The sequence below is a fragment of the Leguminivora glycinivorella genome, chromosome 10 (genome assembly GCF_023078275.1).
Source record: "Leguminivora glycinivorella isolate SPB_JAAS2020 chromosome 10, LegGlyc_1.1, whole genome shotgun sequence".
In the NCBI taxonomy this organism is placed as follows: Eukaryota; Metazoa; Arthropoda; class Insecta; order Lepidoptera; family Tortricidae; genus Leguminivora; species Leguminivora glycinivorella.
In genome coordinates, this window is record NC_062980.1 from 10376342 (window position 1) to 10395596 (window position 19255).

At 37.1% G+C, this 19255-nt stretch overlaps 1 protein-coding gene across 1 annotated transcript; it reads left to right on the forward strand.

The window, feature by feature from the left end:
- The first annotated feature begins 4729 nt into the window (after positions 1-4729).
- LOC125230173 (cytochrome P450 9e2-like) lies at positions 4730-18845 on the forward strand. Its single transcript, XM_048135228.1, has 9 exons — positions 4730-5182; positions 5729-5880; positions 6183-6306; positions 6583-6701; positions 8352-8530; positions 13568-13644; positions 14388-14603; positions 16711-16962; positions 18361-18845. The coding sequence occupies exons 1-9, from the start codon at positions 4927-4929 to the stop codon at positions 18516-18518; spliced, it is 1533 nt and encodes a 510-aa protein (XP_047991185.1). The 5' UTR covers positions 4730-4926; the 3' UTR covers positions 18519-18845.
- The last annotated feature ends 410 nt before the right edge of the window (positions 18846-19255 follow it).

Sequence of the window (19255 nt, forward strand, 5' to 3'; positions counted from 1 at the left end):
TTTTCTGAAAAATTTTAATCCCATTTTCATCTTGCTTAATGTCCAAACCAATGTAATTGGTGACTTCATCTAAGACTCTTAGTTCAAAAGCCTTTCTAATTCTTTCTATTATGTACACTAGATCTTCTTCTTTCTCTCCAAGAACTAATCCATCATCGACATATACCGCAAGAATAATCTTCCTTTCACCCTCCATAACAAAAATGCATTGATCAAGTTTCATCTGCTTGAACCCCATCTTTATTAAGAACTCTGTAAACTTAATATTCCACATTAGTGGAGCTTGTTTCAGACCGTATAAGCTCTTGTTTAGTTTGCATACTTTGCCTTCTTTGTTGCTATAGCCTTTGGGTACCTTCATGTATATACATTCTTTCAAGTCTCCATGTAAAAAGGCTGTCTTCACATCAAACTGTTTTATTTTTAACCCTTTTGCCGCTGCAATAGATAGTAAGATTCTTAAAGACGTACTATTAACTACCGGACTGTACGTCTCGTCATAATCTATTTTGTACTTTTGTTGAAAGCCTCTTGCAACTAGTCTGGCTTTATATCTGCCATCAGACTTTACTGTAAAAATCCACTTGCTAGTAACTAATTTTCTTCCTTTTGCTTCCTGTTCATCCACAAATGACCACGTCTTATTTTCTTCAAGTGATTTAATTTCTTCTTTTATTGCCTTTTTCCATTTATCCTTTTCTTTTGATTCTATTGCCTCCTCGTAAGTTAACATTGAAGCTTCAGTATCATAATTCATTAAATAATCTTTATATCTATCAGGTAATCTGTGGTTTCTGGCAGGTTGAACTCTTCTATTTTGATTAACATCACTATCAATATTTTGATTTTCAATACTTCCAACTCGATTTTCAACTTCTTCGTTATCAAAAAATTCTTCATTCCCATCATAAAATACTTCATTATTTTCTTCTTCTTCAATTGTTTCTATTTCATTTGTTTCATTGTCTTTTGTTTTATCTTCATTTGTTTCGCCTTCATTTATTTCACCTTCATTTGTTTCGCCATCATTTATTTCGCCTTCATTTGTTTCGCTTTCATTTGTTTCATCTTCTTTTGTTTCACCTTCTTTTGTTTCATCTTCTTTTGTTTCATCTTCTTTTGTTTCATCTACTTTTGTTTCATCTACTTTTGTTTCATCTTCTTTTGTTTCATCTTCTTTTGTTTCATCTTCACTTGTTTCGCTTCCTAATCTTCTTAAATGAATAACACCTTCTCGAACATTCTCTGCATTTCTACTTCTTACTTTTCTTTTTAACATATCACCTTCTCGACTCTTCTCTATATTACTACTTCCTCCAACTCTTCTTGATGTACCTCCTTCTCGACCCTCCTCTCCATTGCTACTTGTTTCAATTCTTCTTAATGTATCTCCTTCTCGACCTTCATTACTGTTGACTCTTCTGACCTGATTTTCTTCCTGCCTGTTTATTTGATCTTCATTTTGTGTTGTGCCTTCCCTAACTGTCTCTTCAGTTTCTTCGTTGATTGTCCAAAGACCTCTAATAGTTTCATCATTTTCTTCATTTGTATATATACCTTGCTCATCTTCATTTATTCTTACATCCCTCGCTCTTACAATTGTTTTTGTTTCATCCACCCATATTTTGTAACCATTCCTGATATAGCCAATCAGGATTCCCTTTTTGCATCTGACATCTAGCTTTCGTACACCAGAGTTTATTTTATAATAAGTTGTTGAACCAAAACGTCTTACATGTGATACATCAGGTTTGATGCCAAACCACATCTCTGCTGGAGTTTTGTCTTTGCCTTCGGTAGGACTTCTATTGATTAAGAAACTTGCAGTTATAAGTGCTTCACCCCATAGATAATTTGGAACTCGACCATCGAATAGTAATGCTCTCGTTCGTTCTAACAAGGTTCTATTTAATCGCTCTGCTTTTCCATTTAATTGAGGAGTGTAGGGTATTGTTAGATCCATAATTATGCCCTTAGAGCTGCACCAAGACATTAGGTTATTGTTCGAGTATTCTTTTCCGTTGTCGCATCTGATTTTCTTAACTTTTGTATTGAAATGGTTCTCCGCTAAAGTCACAAACTGTTTTATTTTATCAAAGGCTTCACTTTTAAAAGTAATTAAGTAGACAACACAAAAATGTGTAAAGTCATCCAAAAAAGTAATAAAATATTTTTTATTATCCCAAGTGGGAATTTCTATCGGACCGCAAATGTCCGTATGGATAATTTCTAAAGGAAATTTTGCTTTAATTCTATTATTTTTGAAAGGTTTTCTAGTCATTTTTGCTTTAATGCATATTTCACAAAAGTTTTCTTTATGTTCCCCCCAATTTTGATACCGTTCACCAGTTTAGCTAGACGCGGCACATCCGATACGTGACCTAGCCGACGATGCCAAATATCGGCGTTCTCAGAAAGCAAAACCTCGCGAACAGTGTTAGCAGAAAATTCTGTTTCATAAAGACCGTTTCTAGTTTTATATCCCGTAAGAATAATGCGATTATATTTCTTTACAGTTACCTTGTTTCCAACGAAGAGTACAGAAGCTGCATGATCAGTGATTGAACTTACAGATATCAGGTTTCTAGAAATTGCAGGAACATGTAGTACATCTTCCAGTTCAAAACCATTTGTTTTTACTGTACCTATGGCTTGTGCGACGAGGTTCTCTGCATTAGCACATCTTATTTCTACATTTACATTTTCTGTGGAGTTAATGACATCATTATTATAGAACATGTGAGAGGATGCACCCGAATCAATAATGGCTCTAATACTAGTTGTATGCTTCAGTTGTTCACTCACCAGACTAAAAGTGCGACAAAATTTTTCAATGTGTCCCTTCCTGTTACATTTCCTACATACCTTTGTAGAAAAACATTCACTGGAAGTGTGGCCACTTTTATTGCATATAGTGCATTTTTTATTATTACAGAATCTCGCAATATGCCCTCGTTGGTTACAATTAAAACAAATTCTTTCATTGCTTTTCATTGCTTCCTCTGTTTGGTGATTTATATCTGAATTGACTACTATTGAATAATTATTTTCAACAAGCTTAAGTTCTTTTTGAATTCGTTCGATCAAAGTATGTATGGTTTGGTCAGACTTCGGAGTTACCTCCCATACAGTCCTGAAGTAATTTAATGTTGAAGGTAAAATGGTCAAAATCTTTTGTATAAGCATGTCATCATTTATTTTATTTGCGGTAGATTCTAGTTCAAAACACATATTTTGCAATTTGCTAATATCTTGAAGTATATCTCCAGTAAATTTGTAGTTATAAAATTCTATAACTCTGAGGTGACTGTCTTTTTCCACTTTGTAATTGAAGACAATATCTAATTTTTCAAAAATATCCTTTGTGGTTGAGCAATTAATCACATAATGTAAAATATTTTCATCTATTGAATTTAAAATATAGTATTTAGCTTTTGCGTCTTTACCTTTATCATCGGCTCCAATTCCTTTTGCATCCAGAAATAATTTAGCTAGTTTTCTCCAATTAGAATAATTCGTATTTAATTTCAAAGTCTTTATGTTGTCCTTGCTGTCCATGATGTAGTTTACTTACGGTTTTTCTTTAACTATGATGTTACTCTCGTTGCTAAGGTTATGTTGTCAACAACTGTGGTTGCTAACGTTATTCTCGCCGTACGAAAGCTGACTAAATAATGCTGAAAAAATACAAACACTTCCTAGCTTTAAATACAATGTTCCTTAACGTCGCGTATGGCCCATAACCTGTGGTAATTCCCACAGGAGGTCCTTGGAACAATAGGAAGGCACTTTTAATTATCCGAACGTTATTTATTTATAATTTATTAATATATATTTACACAAACATGTTTACATCATGAGTCCTGTCAGAAGAGTGTCGTTTGAAAACTCAAAAGTCTGCACATAGACAACTGAGGTTCCAAACTTAAATTTGGTCAAGCATGAGTCGATTGCATATTCAACCTTCACAATAACACTTCCTTCTAATTACCGCATATATTCATTTATAATATTTGGTTTCCGAATGTTCTGAACCATTAAAGCTAGGAACACACTACGCGGACGTCCGTCGTGAATCGACCGCGGACGGGAATCTGGACAATGGAAATACACATAACCGTGCAAACTATCGGTCGACGGACGTGGACGTGGCCTTGAGCGCATGGACGTCCGTTCGAAATCTGGCTCGCTGGATGTTCTGTTCCGTGCACACTGTTCGGTCGCGGTCGCAGTCGTTTTACGACGGACGTCCGCGTAGTATGTTCCTAGCTTAAATCAAGTGACAGTTTAAGCTAGGAACATACTACGCGGACGTCCGTCGTAAAACGACCGCGGACGGGAATCTGGACAATGGAAATACACATAACCGTGCAAACTATCGGTCGACGGACGCGGACGTGGCCTTGAGCGCACGGACGTCCGATCGAAATCTGCACGGGAAGCATGGTCGCGCGATAGACGATAAAATATCAGGCCGTCCATATCGCACTTACAAATAGTGCGATAGAGACGGCCTGCTATTTTATCGTCTATCGCGCGACCATGCTTCCCGTGCTGTCTCTCTGGATGTTTTGTTCCGTGCACACTGATAGGTCGCGGTCGCGTTCGTTTTACGACGGACGTCCGCGTAGTATGTTCCTAGCTTTACGACGGACGTCCGCGTAGTATGTTCCTAGCTTGACATTTTACTTCCATTCACCAAAAGTAAAACTGTCATTTCATTTGTGTTTCATTCATTGTTTGCATAAGTAGTTGTAGTTCCTGTGAGTAATTTATTGTATTTGCTCTTTCATGTAGCGATTGCATTATTATTCATTTCGTATATTTCACCTGCAAGCACTGCAGCGAATCCATTCAGTGTTTGGCTCGACTCAACGCCGAAGCACGCTTAATTATTTTCTCGGTGCAAGTGTTTACGGCCAAATCATGCAGATAAACAGTGGGACGAAACAAATAATTTTCTTCGTAATGGAAGAATGGAAGCTTATTTTATTTCTGACCCTAATATTCAGTCTGTACATGTATTATACAAGTACATTTGAATTCTTTGAACAAAAAGGGATCAAATTCATGAAACCGTATCCTGTAGTAGGTAATTTGGGCTCTCGAATGATGGCTAAAAAATCATTCCATGAATTCCAGTATGAGATCTATAACTTTTTTAAAGGCAATCCCTATGGAGGTAAGTTTCCTACAAAAATCCTAAATTATTTAATTTCAAACTATGATAATGTGATACCTTAAAAGTTGGTACAAGTAACGTAAATGATAAATAACAGTGAGAGATTTAATCGTAAACTAGAACGTTCCTTTGCTAATCCGCGAATTGATAACGTGCAAGTCAATCAGTGTTAACCTGTTGTACTTACTTGCGTATTTTTACATGCAATTAATTTTCCCACCCTCCCACCGCAAAAATAAAAATAAATACGCAAATAAATACAACAACCCACCACCAAAAATACAAAACTCGACACGTGTTTCGCCTCTCTACGAGGCATCCTCAGGAGCTGTTGTTGAGTGAGAGATTTGTGCACCACATCAAGAGTTCCGTGATTATTTTCTAAAATTTATACAAAATTTTCTCATGTTACATCAAGGTGGTTTTTTTTGTGACCTTATGTTGTTTTTTAATTATTTGATAACCTTGCCATGCACCTTAACATGATTAAATTTGCAATACAGTAAATAATTTCATAAAATTAAAGTGGTATGTTCCTTCTTCTAGGGATATTTGAAGGAAGAAGACCCTGTTTGTATGTGTTGGACCCAGAGCTGATCAAGGCAATCACAATAAGAGATTTTGAACATTTTGTTGACAGAAACACTTTAAACAGTAATGAACCAAGATACTTAAGCCAATCTCTTCTTAATTTAAAAGTAAGTTTTTACGTCTTCAATAAAAAAAAAATTTAGCCCGTTATAGTGTCCCAATCCTGGGCAAAGGCCTCTCCCCTTGATTTCCACAACTCCCTCTGGTGTGCTTTTTCCGGCCAGTTTCTTCAAAGGGTTAATAAAATAGTTCAGAGTTCTGTTACAACAGTTTTTGTACCCATAGGGCTTCACACACTTTGATACTTTAAGTAAGTTTACAATCTTATTGTAAGAAATGTCAAGCTCTTTTACGCTTTTACATTTTATGTTTATGTTTATGTTTACAAAATATTATATTATCACATTAGGGTGCCGAATGGAAAGGGGTTCGCAGCACATTAACCCCAGCGTTCAGCTCTGCAAGATTAAAGAATATGCTGCCTTTGATCGAGGTGTGCACAGACCAAATGGTTCAGTTCTTAAAGCAATATGGTAAGTTGACATTAGTATAGAATTGGTATTTTGACTGGGTGAGATAGGAATAAGATTTGCACCTCTCGCCTTCTATTCATGTTCTATTATGAACTAAACTAGGCAAAGAACACATCACCTTAAATATATTTCTGATGTTAATGTTCTTTTATTTCATCAAAATCAACAATATATATTTTTTCCTCATCCGGATCGAAACTCGCACACTCTTACCGCTGGACCACCAATCCAATTCCAATTATGCTACAATTACACTGATTATTATGATACTTTTAGATAAACAGGATGTTGAAATGAAGGACACAATGGGACATTTTACATTGGAGGTTATTGGAGCTTGTGCCTTTGGTATCAAATGTGATGCTTTAGGTGATGAAAATACCAATTTCATAAAGGTTAGTAGGTTTATATATGTCACAGTTTCGTTTTCTTTCAACCCCTTATTTGCCAAGAGTGGCACTGTAACTTTAGCAGTTTCATGTGCTCTGCCTACCCCTATATGGGAAACAGGCGTGATTGTATGTATGTTGTATGTATGTAGTAGGTTTAATGTGTTTTTTTTAATTAGACTTTCGGTGGTGATACCTAATGTATAAAAGACATACCTTCCTATAAATCGGAATTAAGCAGTCAGTTTCATCAGAAAACACGTAATTTGGAAAATTAGGTCTTTTCAGTTACCATCAAATATTGTACAGTACAGCAAAATATAAAATCATAATCAAAATATGTAAAGATAAGTAATGAATTGAAATTTTTGTAAGAAAAACCGGCCAAGAGCGTGTCGGGCCACGCTCAGTGTAGGGTTCCGTAGTTTTCCGTATTTTTCTCAAAAACTTACTGAACCTATCAAGTTCAAAACAATTTTCCTAGAAAGTCTTTATAAAGTTCTACTTTTGTGATTTTTTAAACATATGGTTCAAAAGTTAGAGGGGGACATACACACACACACACTTTTTTTTCCTTTAGGAGCGATTATTTCCGAAAATATGAATATTATCAAAAAACGATTTTAACGAACCCTAAAAAAACCAAATAGACAGACTTTTTTTATACCAAGTTGGTGGCAAAGAAGCATAAGCCCGTCTGATGTTAAGCAATCAACATAAGCCTTATCTTATCTTAAATCTGCGGGGGCCCTTCCGGATACACTTCGACCCATCGGGATCTTTTGTGCAATTACCCCCTACGATCCTAAGATCCTTCAGCTATTCAGGAGCTTCTCGACCATCTCCACGTATCGGATGATGAGGCTCATGGGTAGCTCTCTGAAGTCCTTTGGTACCAGGTAGCCTGCTCCAAAGTTCTTCATTCTTTGTCTGGCGAGGGCGTGACATTCACACATTAGATGTCTGACGGTCTCTTCCTCTTCGCCACACATGCGACAATCAGTGTTGTCAGCGTGTCCCATCTCGGCCAAGATTCCTTTGACCCCGTAATGGCCTGTGAACACCCCCGTTATAATTTGGAGTTGTCTTTTGCCTAGCTTTCCTAGCTTTTTTCTCCATCCAGAGTCAACCCTCCGCATAAAGAGCTTTGAATGCTTCAGACCTACCAGGGCATCCCACTCTTTTTGGTGATTAGCCTTTGTTCGGTCTTTCATAGCCGTTTTAATGGTTCCTTGTGAAAGGCCCACAAAAGGTTCCGGACCTATGAAGTTGTCTTCAGATCCGGCCTTGGCAAGTTCATCAGCATTCATCAACATAGCCTACTGCCACCTGCAATTCCAGAGGTGTTACCTGCGTTGTGGCGACCCTAATACTTTTATTGTTAAAAATAAAAAACCTTGTGTGGTGAGTGGCCGTACTGGCCATAGTGGCCATTACTCTATTTTTCATTTGATACTGACTTTGAAGGGTGTTATTAAGTTTGACTGCAAAATATGTGTAATGTGTGCCTATCTTAAGCACAGTTGCTCTTAAACTAAACGGATGTTGCGATTATGTGAAATATTAGAGCAGGTTCTATTTATTAAATTTGTTCAATTTGTGTCTTTTTTTTGTAATTGCATTGATTATTTCTCAGTTACATTGAATGAATTCCAGCTTGCAGAACGATTCAACTATATGTCCAAGTCTAAGAGGATGTTAATATTCTTCTTCCTGTTATTTGCACCCAAAATGTTGAGATATTTCAACATATCGTTTATGAATGAAGAGAGTACAAGAGAACTAGTCGCCATACTGAAAGCTGCTAAGAAAGAAAGGAGATCTAGTGATGAAAAGTAAGTTTTTTTAATATTGTCTTCGGTTACCGCGATAGTTACTCATGAAATAAAACTATGGAAACGGATCATATCGCGTATAATGAATTTATAATTTATTCCAACGTTTCGAACACTTTACAGCATTCGTGGTCAACGGGTGACTGAGGAAAAATTGTGTGTATGTGGGTAGCTTTTGCACATTGTAATTTTTCCTCAGTCACCCGTTGTCCACGTTTTTTTTGTCAAGTAAATAAAATTAAAGAACTTAATTTACCTAATCATCAGTGGGCCATATCTCGAAGCTACAAGTTACAATTTACAAGTGGTAGCAATGTCTAATATGACAAGTTGAAAAGAGACTTCCGCTTGTAACTTTCAGCTTTGAGAAATGGGGTTTATGCGTCGTTGGACTAAAAGTAAATATGGCGATGTATAAAAATGTCTACTTGCATAAGTTCGTGCGTATATAATTTCGACGAAGTATAAAAATGTCCACCTGTATATTAGACCAAATATAAATACATATGTTGCGGCACTAGACTAAAAGTAAATATGACGATGTATAAAAATGTCCACTTACATAAGTTCGGGCGTATATAATTTTGACGAAGTATAAAAATGTGCATCTGTATATTAGACCAAATATAAATATCGACGCTGGAAAGGCTAATTGACTAACGTGCATTTTGCAAACTTTACAGAGCCAATATAAACTTTTTTTTTTGGAAAAAAAATCATAACTTTTTGTTTATTTATTATACAATAAAATGATGTACTACGAAGTTGGAGGTATTTGTGTTGTTTATTTGATCAATATGATTGTATTCCGATATATGTACGTATTTACGAAATAAAGACCACGTTAGACAATTGTCATTTTTTAAAAGTCAGGATAAAGGTCTAACCACCATATTCATAGTTTCTTAGGGAACGGATACTTAACTTATGCGACTATTAGCTTTAAAACCCAACCCAAAAGAACATATAATAAGACGTTTCAAACAAAACTAGAATCGAAGAAAATGCATAACAGCCACTAGCTAACATTATGAAACACTGGTATAACAGCTTAAAAGGCACTTCACCAAAAACTAACACCTGTTTTTAGATGAGATGTCATACTGAAAACTATTGTATTTCTCATGAAAGAATCTTTAATTAAGTTAAACTTATTTGTCCAGGCAACAGCAAAAGTAAGTGATCATTATTCGATTTTAGACCTTATTATATTATAAAAAGGAAGATGGTCAACACTTACTTTTGCTGTTGATTGTACGAAAATAGACATAGGTTTCTACTGTTGCACCTTCGACGCTCTGCCGCCACCATGTAGTGAAAAAGGCATAAAAATGTGTGTATGTGAGTATGTATATATTTTAAATATTCTGGGGGCAATCTGATACAAATCAACAAAGCCCCAAACTAAGCAAGGCTTGTATTATGGTGTGATGGGCGACGATATATATAGGTACTTACTAATGTAGATAAATGTAGGTAAATACGGTACCTACTTATATACATACAAATAAACGACCTCACCGGAATTCGATTCCAGGGCCTCCAACTTAGTAGGCAAAGTCACTAGTCAAGGTCAACTAGGTCAACAAGGTAACCGTATTCACTACAAGTACTACAACATTGAATCTCAAGATCTCCATACTATCTGACCCGTTTCCTTTGACCAGTGAGTTATACACGGGACAGTATAAAAACAAACTTATAGGTACTTTCAAAATAAACAATAGAAAGGTACTCGTAAATATTATTAGTAAGCTTAGCGTTTGTGTTAAAAAGAGAAAGGAACATAAATAAAACGACTTATTACTTAAATATAGGTTCGAGTATCATTATTACTTTATACAATTAAAATTAGGTATAATAATAATTAAGGAATACACAAAACAAAGACTTGAAAATGAAAATGAATTATTTATTTTTCAAGTAGGCATATTACAATGCGCATATGAACGTCAAATAAATCTACGCCGGCTCTAACCCTACGCCTCAGCCTCGAGAAGATTTCAGTCTCCCCTCAGTTGGGAGGGGGGTATCCACTATGGGACCGGCAAGAAACTCGGCGGGCCACTTCTTTTCAATACATTACATCTTATAATTAAAATGCATTAAATAACAAGATAAAATTTAACATGCAAAAGTATTCATCAAAAAAAAATTAATAAACTAGGTAAGTAGGTAGGTACTCTATGGAAATTAATTTCAATAAATTATATTGTAGTTTAATAATACGTCGTTGACGTCGTTCTTCTTCAGAGAAAACATATCAAATTGTCACAGAAGAAAAAGATAATATAAATCTCAATACTATAAACAAAAATTCTTTATTACCAAAACATACAAACCATCATCCAAATCCTCAGCGCAGGCTTCGTCAAATCAATCAATCGTCGTCAATGTCAATATCATTAAATATGTACAAATTCAAATTCAAATTCAAAATATATTTATTCATGTAGGCCTAGTTACAAGCTCTTATGAATAGTTTATTACATATATATTATGATCTTACAAAACATAAAATATTTTATGTGCTTTCTTATCTGAACTGTGTCCTCTACACATAATACAATTATTTTAATTGCTATTTGTTTTTTGCAGTTTCTGGTTCGGGCCATGCATGTTTATATTGTTTATCTATCAAATAGTCCTCGACTCTGTAATAAGCCTTTAATATCAATGATTTTTTAAAGTAGTTCTTAAGAGCTGGGAGGGGTAATCTCAAAACAGTGTCAGGTAACTTATTATAAAAATTAATGCATTCATTGCCCAACAAATGATTTCTGTACTTTGCGGACACGAAACTTCTTTATGGCAAGCTTATTTTTCTAGTGTTATAATTATGGATATCAGAATTCTTAGTGAAACAGTCTAAATTCTTAACAACATAAATTATACTATCATAGATGTTTTGGAAAGCTACAGTTAAGATATTAATTTCTTTGAAAAGTTCTCTTCACGTGTTCCTAAGTTGTAAATAGAACGAATGGCTCTCTTTTGTAATACAAAAATAGTCTGTATGTCAGCTACTTTGCCCTAAACCAGAATACCATATGACATTAAACTGTGAAAATAACTATGATACACTAGGCGAGCTGTCTCAACATTAGTCAGTTGCCTGATTCTCCTAACGGCGTATGCGGCTGAACTTAATTTGTTTGCTAGTTTTCTTATATGAAGAGTCCATTGTAGATTTTTGTCCAATGTTACCTCTAAACACTCCGAAATGAATGATCGCCACAATTACGCACGATAGCTGTCACGTCTTAACTCGAGTAGCACTAAGCGTTGACTAAAGAGTCGCCCGCCCCTTTCCCCCTTGTAAAATGTTTACGCTCAAGGTCAGTTTTTGGTTTTAAAATACCTAATACGCATTACGCTATGACTGAAGAGTTCATTTAAATTCACTAACGTAAATTAAAATATAATTATTTCGTCAGGATATTTGACTATTAAATGTAATTTTTATTTACCAAAGACAAGTAAAATGGATTAAAGGAGAATGTTGTGTTATTAATTTCTAGGATATTTGCTTAAACCACCTAAGCCACTATTTCGCCAGTTGGGATAAACGGCTAACGTGCAGTTTTTGACTGCCGCGGTTCTGGATAAACGGCTAACGTGCAGTTCTTTACTACCGCGGTTCTAGATAAATGGTTAACGTGCAATCATAACATTTTTTCATTCTGGTAAAATTACTTATAAACTAAAACACATAAAATTACATTAAACGAAATTGACTAACATCCAAAAAAGTGTTTCTGGCGTTAACATATAGCCAGTATCTCAATAATTTGTCAAAAAAAGTGGCTTGTTAGAGAAAATGTTTTTAGTAAATTGCCTTTTTCCAAATTGCTAACAAGCCAAAAAAGTCTTCAGATCGTTTTGAAACCTGGCTCGTTAGACGCAGAAAAAATCGCTGATTCCAATGATGTATATAACTCAATATGCCCAAAAATGGTCTGTTAGTCAATTAGCCTTTCCAGCGTCGATATGTTGCGACACTAAAAGTAAATATGGCGATGTATTTTAAAATTACTTTTTGTTATATTTATTATGAGAAACGAAAATGTATGCTAAAATTATAACAATAATCGCTTTATCAAGAAGGTCGTCCGCAGGCAGTGAGCCAACATTAGATAGTTTGTAGAACCTGTCAACTTGGTGAAATAGGGGCCAGGACCTATGTAAAGAAAGTAGTCATTTTTATATTCCGACTTGATAAGACTTAGACATTTGTATACTTTGAAAGTAGTAATTTTTATATTCCGACTTGATAAGACTTAAACATTTTGAAGTATTGGCTTTCTAATACTCGGACCAATTTTTATTTTATATGTAGACATTTTTATACATCGCCATATTTACTTTTAGTCCAACGACGCATAAACCGTGATAACAGTATAACATTGTTGCATGTTTGTTTATTTAAATATCTAGTTTTACTCGTATCTTATCAGTTAATTCGTACATGCATCTATTTAGTAAGTAGGACAATACCCTGTCTCGATGTGTTTGAAGTCTGACGATATGATACTCGTAGGATAGTAAAACCTTATTACCTGTTGCTTTTTTAATCGTCATTTATTTTTGGTCTAAACTTCTATAGGCGAGTTGTACAGTCAACCAATTGGAACCCTAGACCATTGTAGAAATATATCATAGTGACGTTATAAATTAGATTGTAATAAATCTCTTAAGGTCCCCCCACATCTAGCGTCTCGCGAGCGTAGCGTCGGGCCAACTATATGGAAAAAGACGCCGCGTCAGGCTTTGCCCATACAGTTGGCCCGACGCTACGCTCGTGAGACGCTAGATGTGGGGGGACCCTTACTTCTTGTCATTTCGATATGGTTGTATAGTGGCCTAGGGTTCCAATTGGTTGACTGTACAAAGGTAGGTACCCACCATAACTGGCGAACTTGACGAAACATCTGATACTTACATAATAATATTATTACTTAGACGGCGCCACTGTACCTACGTGTAGGTAAGTAGTTAAAAACGTGACAATAATTTTTACTCTATTTTTGTTTTTAGGAGAAGTGATTTCTTGCAGCTGCTCATAGACGGAGCAAATAAAGAAAATGTTGACGCGGACGGCACGAAAGGAACATGTAAGTATAAAACCAATATCACTTATAACACCATTTTCTTACTGAGACCGACAAACAATAATGTCAGCTTTCAATAATCACTGGGTATCGTTTGATATATTATAGTAAAAGGTAATAAAACAATAAGTACTTACCACCAACGCCTGAAAGGATTAGCTACTTTTGAACTTCTTTCGGAGAAACTATTTTGAAGGACTGGTATTTATTTAGGTTTACCCCTTTATTCATAAACGTACTCTAAGGGACCGTCCACACTCAAGAGACGCATGTCCGCCGACGCGGAACGGACGTCAGCGCCACGCCGCTTGAATGTAATTTAAAAAAACGTCTCCTCAGTACATTTTGTATAGGAAGGACGCGCAAGGGACGTTGCTTAATTGGCGCGCGCCGCGCCGCCTGGGGGCGCGTCTTACGTCTTTCCTATACAAAATGTACTGAGGAGACGTTTTTTAAATTACATTCAGGCGGCGTGGCGCTAACGTCCGTTCCGCGTCGGCGGACATGCGTCTCTTGAGTGTGGATGGTCCCTAAAGTTATCAAGCTGATAAAGTTCGTTTGTCCCTTTCCGACGTATCCGCGTGATAGAAAAGGACAAACAAACGAACTTTATCGGCTTGATAACTTTAGACTACGTTATGAATAAGGGGGTTAGAATTTGATTCGGTATTTTTAGCTCGCGCATTATTGACTAGGATTAAATAATTGATCTTGCTTATTACAATTTATTACTTATATCCTTACAGTACTCGATGACGACACGATCGACGCACAATCTCTCCTGTTTCTCATAGCTGGCTACGAAACGTCCAGCACGCTCCTCTCCTTCGCCATTCACATGCTGGCCACCAAGCCAGAGATCCAGGAAAACCTTCGGGCTCATGTCACGGAGCTTACGGAGGGAAAAGAAATGTCTTATGAGCTGCTGTCGCAGTTGTCTTATCTAGAAGGGTTTTTATTGGGTGAGTGATTTACTTATTTATTATTTATTTATTTAATTATTACAATCAAAGGTAACTATAGTATAAATAAAATATACTTATACAGTGCTCCACAAAACTATGGTATAAGTTTGACTGTGGAGTCAAGAAATCAAATAATACTTCAAGGTTAACAGTCAGTTAAAGATTCCCTGATGGGGGATAAAAGTATATCATCATCATCAAGGTTAACATTTGAGAACCCATAAACATTAAAATAACATACATGCAGGAAGACGATCCCTTATAGAGTTTCTAAGAGATACTTTTTTAACCGTCTTTTGAAGGTATTTTTGTTTGGTTCCTGTGTAATGTCACTTGGCAATAAGTTCAGTAAGTAGGGTATACGTTTTTTAAGTGTCCTGTCACTTTGCCATATTCTAGCTATAACAAAAAAAAACGGTAGACCCTCTGCTGGCCGGCTGCTTCTATCCTCTCTCGACTCGACTCGATTGCTCTCTCGACTCGATTGTTAACAGAATAATTGTGTATTTCTGTGTCCCCTATGTTAGTGGTTAAATGTCACTTCTGTGGACAATATTATAAATATTATAAAATTTTATGATATTCCGCTTTGTGTGGTAGGGCACAGCACAGCGGATATCGTCTCGCTCGAATCTAGAGCAGAGCCCAACTGGGGTAGTACCTCCGCCTTACAGAAGACCGCAGCCAAATAGCACTAGACCCTACTCATAGTGTTGTGTTCCTGCCGGTGAGTAAGGCTGCCAGAGCTCAACGAGGCTGCGGTGTGCTGATGACGGGAGGACTTACGGAACTAACTTTGAGTCGTCGGCAACCCGAACCCTCCTTAGAACTTGTACATTCCTTTTTGCTGTGTACTTAACACAGCAAAAGGGAGTGTACAAGTTTCTAATAGGGTGGCAACGCGCTTGTGACACTGTTTGAGTTGCAGGCGTCCATAGGTTACGGTGACCGCTTTACATCAGGCGGGCCGTATGCTTGTTTGCCACCGCCGTAGCATTTTAAAAAAAAGGGCGACTCTGGTTATACGCTTATCCCGTTTTTCTTATTTGAGAAAGATGCTTGTAAAATGTAGCCTAAAAATGTTATAATTCGATTTCTGTAACTTTCTTCCCGAGCTTTCTTCTAATCCGATCTCAATTAATGAAAAAACGAGAGAGTATAGATAACTAAAGCTCGTATTTTATTCGGTACTTATTCAAATTCTAAGATGAATATTAAATTAAACTTTCTATGTTATGTCACTAGCCTTTCACAAAAACTGTGCATTTTTGGAATATGTTTAGCAATCCGGTTTAGCGAGCACGATTTGTGTCAACATAACTACATGATCAGTCGTCTGTCGCTGACGCCGACTAGACTAACAACTTATTCATTCTGTATCGACACTTCTGAATTAATAAGTGTCTGCTGATCAACTTATGTTTATGTTAACAAAACCTAATCTCTATTCGTATGTATAACTATTCTATTATACATATTTGGAGTTATGTAAATCTCTCGACATCTTGCTGGTACGTAGGTACCTACGATTCGCAATTTTTTAGGGTTCCGTAGTCAACTATATATAGGAACCCTTATGGTTTCGCCATGTCTGTCTGTCCGTCCGTTTGCAGATAATCTCAGTGACCGTTATCACTAGAAAGCTGAAATTTGGTTCCAATATGTATATCAATCTCGCCGACAAAGTGGTAAAATAAAAAGTGGGAAAAAATGTTTTGTATTAGAGTAGGTGCCCTACACGTAAAGTGGGGAATGGTTTTTTTATATCAACCCTAACGTGTGATATATTGTTTGATAAGTATTTAAAAATTAATAGGGGTTTACGCATATCATTTTTTGATATTGTTCATATTTTCGTTAATAATCGCTCCAAAAATGTAACCCTTTCTAACTTTTAAACCATAAGTTTAAAAAAATTGAAAAAAAATCACAAAAGAGAACTTAAAGACTTTCTAGGAAAATTGTATTGAACTTGATAGGTTGAAGTTTTTGAAAAAAAAATACGGATCTATACACTGCGCGTGGCCCGACACGCTATTGGCCTGTTTTCCTTTTTAGGTACGGAACCCTAAAACTAACAAAAATATTGTATATCTTGCTTCAGAAACACTAAGACTGTTCCCACCGGTCGCCCGAGTAGACAGAGTCTGCACCAAGAAGTACACCCTTCCCGGAACACCAGTAGAAATCAACGTGGGGGACGTTGTTGCCATCCCGGTATACGGGATCCACACAGACCCCGACATTTACCCACAACCTGAAGAGTTCAGACCAGAGAGGTTCGTGGGGGACGAGAAGAAGAATAGACCAGCTCATTTGTTCCTGGCTTTTGGGGCTGGACCGAGGAACTGCATAGGTACGCTTTATATTTTTTTATACTACGTTGGTGGCGGTAGGCAGGCAGCTGGGTCATTTTTTTCAAAGTTGTCCACCCCACTTTTTTTTTGTATTTGGAAATTTTTATGTGTTTTCCACTCAGAATCGCGAGCTCTTTCAATCCTAATAGGAGAAAAAAAGTGTCCCAAGGTTTTTTCCCATTCCGTTATCATTTTTTCATACATTTTGTATGGCGGTAACGGAATGGAAGGTTCGAAAAAATGTATGGAAATCTTGGGAGCTTGGGACATTTTTTTCTCCTATCAGGATCGAAAGAGCTCTCGATTCTGAGTATGAATCGCGTAAAAAATACCCATGTTACGAAAAAAGTGGGGTGGACAACTTTGAAAAAAATGGCCCAGCTAATTACTGAATATCATTATATTCCGTTTTGTGTGGTAGGGCACAGCGCAGCGGATATCATCTCGCTCGAATCTAGAGCAGAGCCCAACTGGGGAAGTACCTCCGCCTTACAGAAGACCGCAGCCAAATAGCACTAGACCCTACTCATAGTGTTGTGTTCCTGCCGGTGAGTAAGGTTGCCAGAGCTCAACGAGGGTGCGGTGTGCTGGTGACGGAAGGATCTACGGAACTAATTTGTTCCGTCTATTGTCTTTTGAGTCGTCGGCAACCCGAACCCTCCTTGGAACTTGTACAGTCTTTTTTGCTGTGTACTTAACACAGCAAAAGGGAGTGCACAACACACAGCCAACACAAAATCAAAAGCAAGGGACAGCAAAAGCTTCTAACGGGTTGGCGACGCGACGCGCATGTGACACTCCATAAGTTGCAGGCGTTCATAGGTTACGGTGACCGCTTTCCATCAGGCGGACCGTATGCTTGTTTGCCACCGACGTAGTAAAAAAAAAGTGTTTATAAGAATACGGTCGGTCTGTTAGAAAACAGTCGCCGTAGCCGAAAGACGCCTGCAAAAAAAAAACTACAGAGATGTTACTAGCGCGCTGCCGATTGTAATTGTAACACAACCCACCCTTCTGAGCTCTCGTAATCTTACTCACCAGCAGGAACCATCACCATATAGTAACTAGGTACCTAATAGTAAATCAAAGACAGACCTATTCCAATCTCGCTGGCGAGATACCGTCAGGCTATTTCTGTGTTAGGCCTACTGAACTTCTAACGTAATGTTTGTGTGCACGTGTTTGTCGCACGCGGATTTTTCTCTTTGCACGTTTCAATTAGGTACCTATACATGCGTCGGCAGTGTACTATGCCTCTAAAATATAGGAAGACAATACAGAATAATGAAAGACGTCCTGTAAATGTGAAACTCGTCGTTCACTAGGTATCTAAATATTTACTGCATGGGTAATACTAATATCTAATGTTTCATGTTCAATATTTTATTTTTTTACAGGTCTACGTTTCGCAATGTATTCCGCAAAATTGGCCATGGTGTCGCTTCTGAAAAACTTCAAGTTTTCCGCATGCCCGAAGACTTCGGATCCCATCAAATTTGACAAGAGAGGTATCTTGCTGAAGGCTGATCTGTGGGTACGCATTGAATCCCTGTGATTTATATAGACATTTTATTTAATGTATTTTAAGGGTGGAGTTAGCTTAATTTGGTTTTGATATGTTATCAGCCAAATATTTAGTAGCAGTTAAAAAGGTAGATGATTGTACATACCCAATATTTACTTTAGCCACAGAACATTAATAAGTTACTAACGTAACAGATCCTTCACTTGTCCGCAAAACGACAAATACCTACGCTTTATTTAACTAATACTAATGACTCTAATGAGTTACTACGTAAAACTAGGTGCGTGCTACGCGACTACCCAGGCGGGCGCGTGGCGCCCCTCGGCCAATTGTTCATTCGAATGAACGGCTAGCGTGTAGGTAGCAGCTAGTGGCGCCCCTCGGCCACTTGTTCATTCGAATGAACGGCTATCGTGTAGGTTCTCAACGCGCGACCGCGAGCGTGTGACGTAGGCCTGCTTTGGCTATCAGAATAAATTCGGTACAGGTTTTATCTATATTGTATTTACACCACGGTGCATAGTCATCTGGTAGCTATCCCCCCCCCCCCCTACACGTTTTAATGTGAGCCAAAGTTATCTAAAAATGTTACAAATTTGCCCTTTCAACAAAGCTTTGCACGACGCGCTACCGTCACGTAGGTACATTTTTGGCATGTTGGCTTGTGATATTTGTAAACCTCAACGGTACAATATAGGTAATTTGTCATTCACTGTTTATTTTGTGTATTTACATAGTGCATTTAGTAGAGAATTGTTTATCTTGCC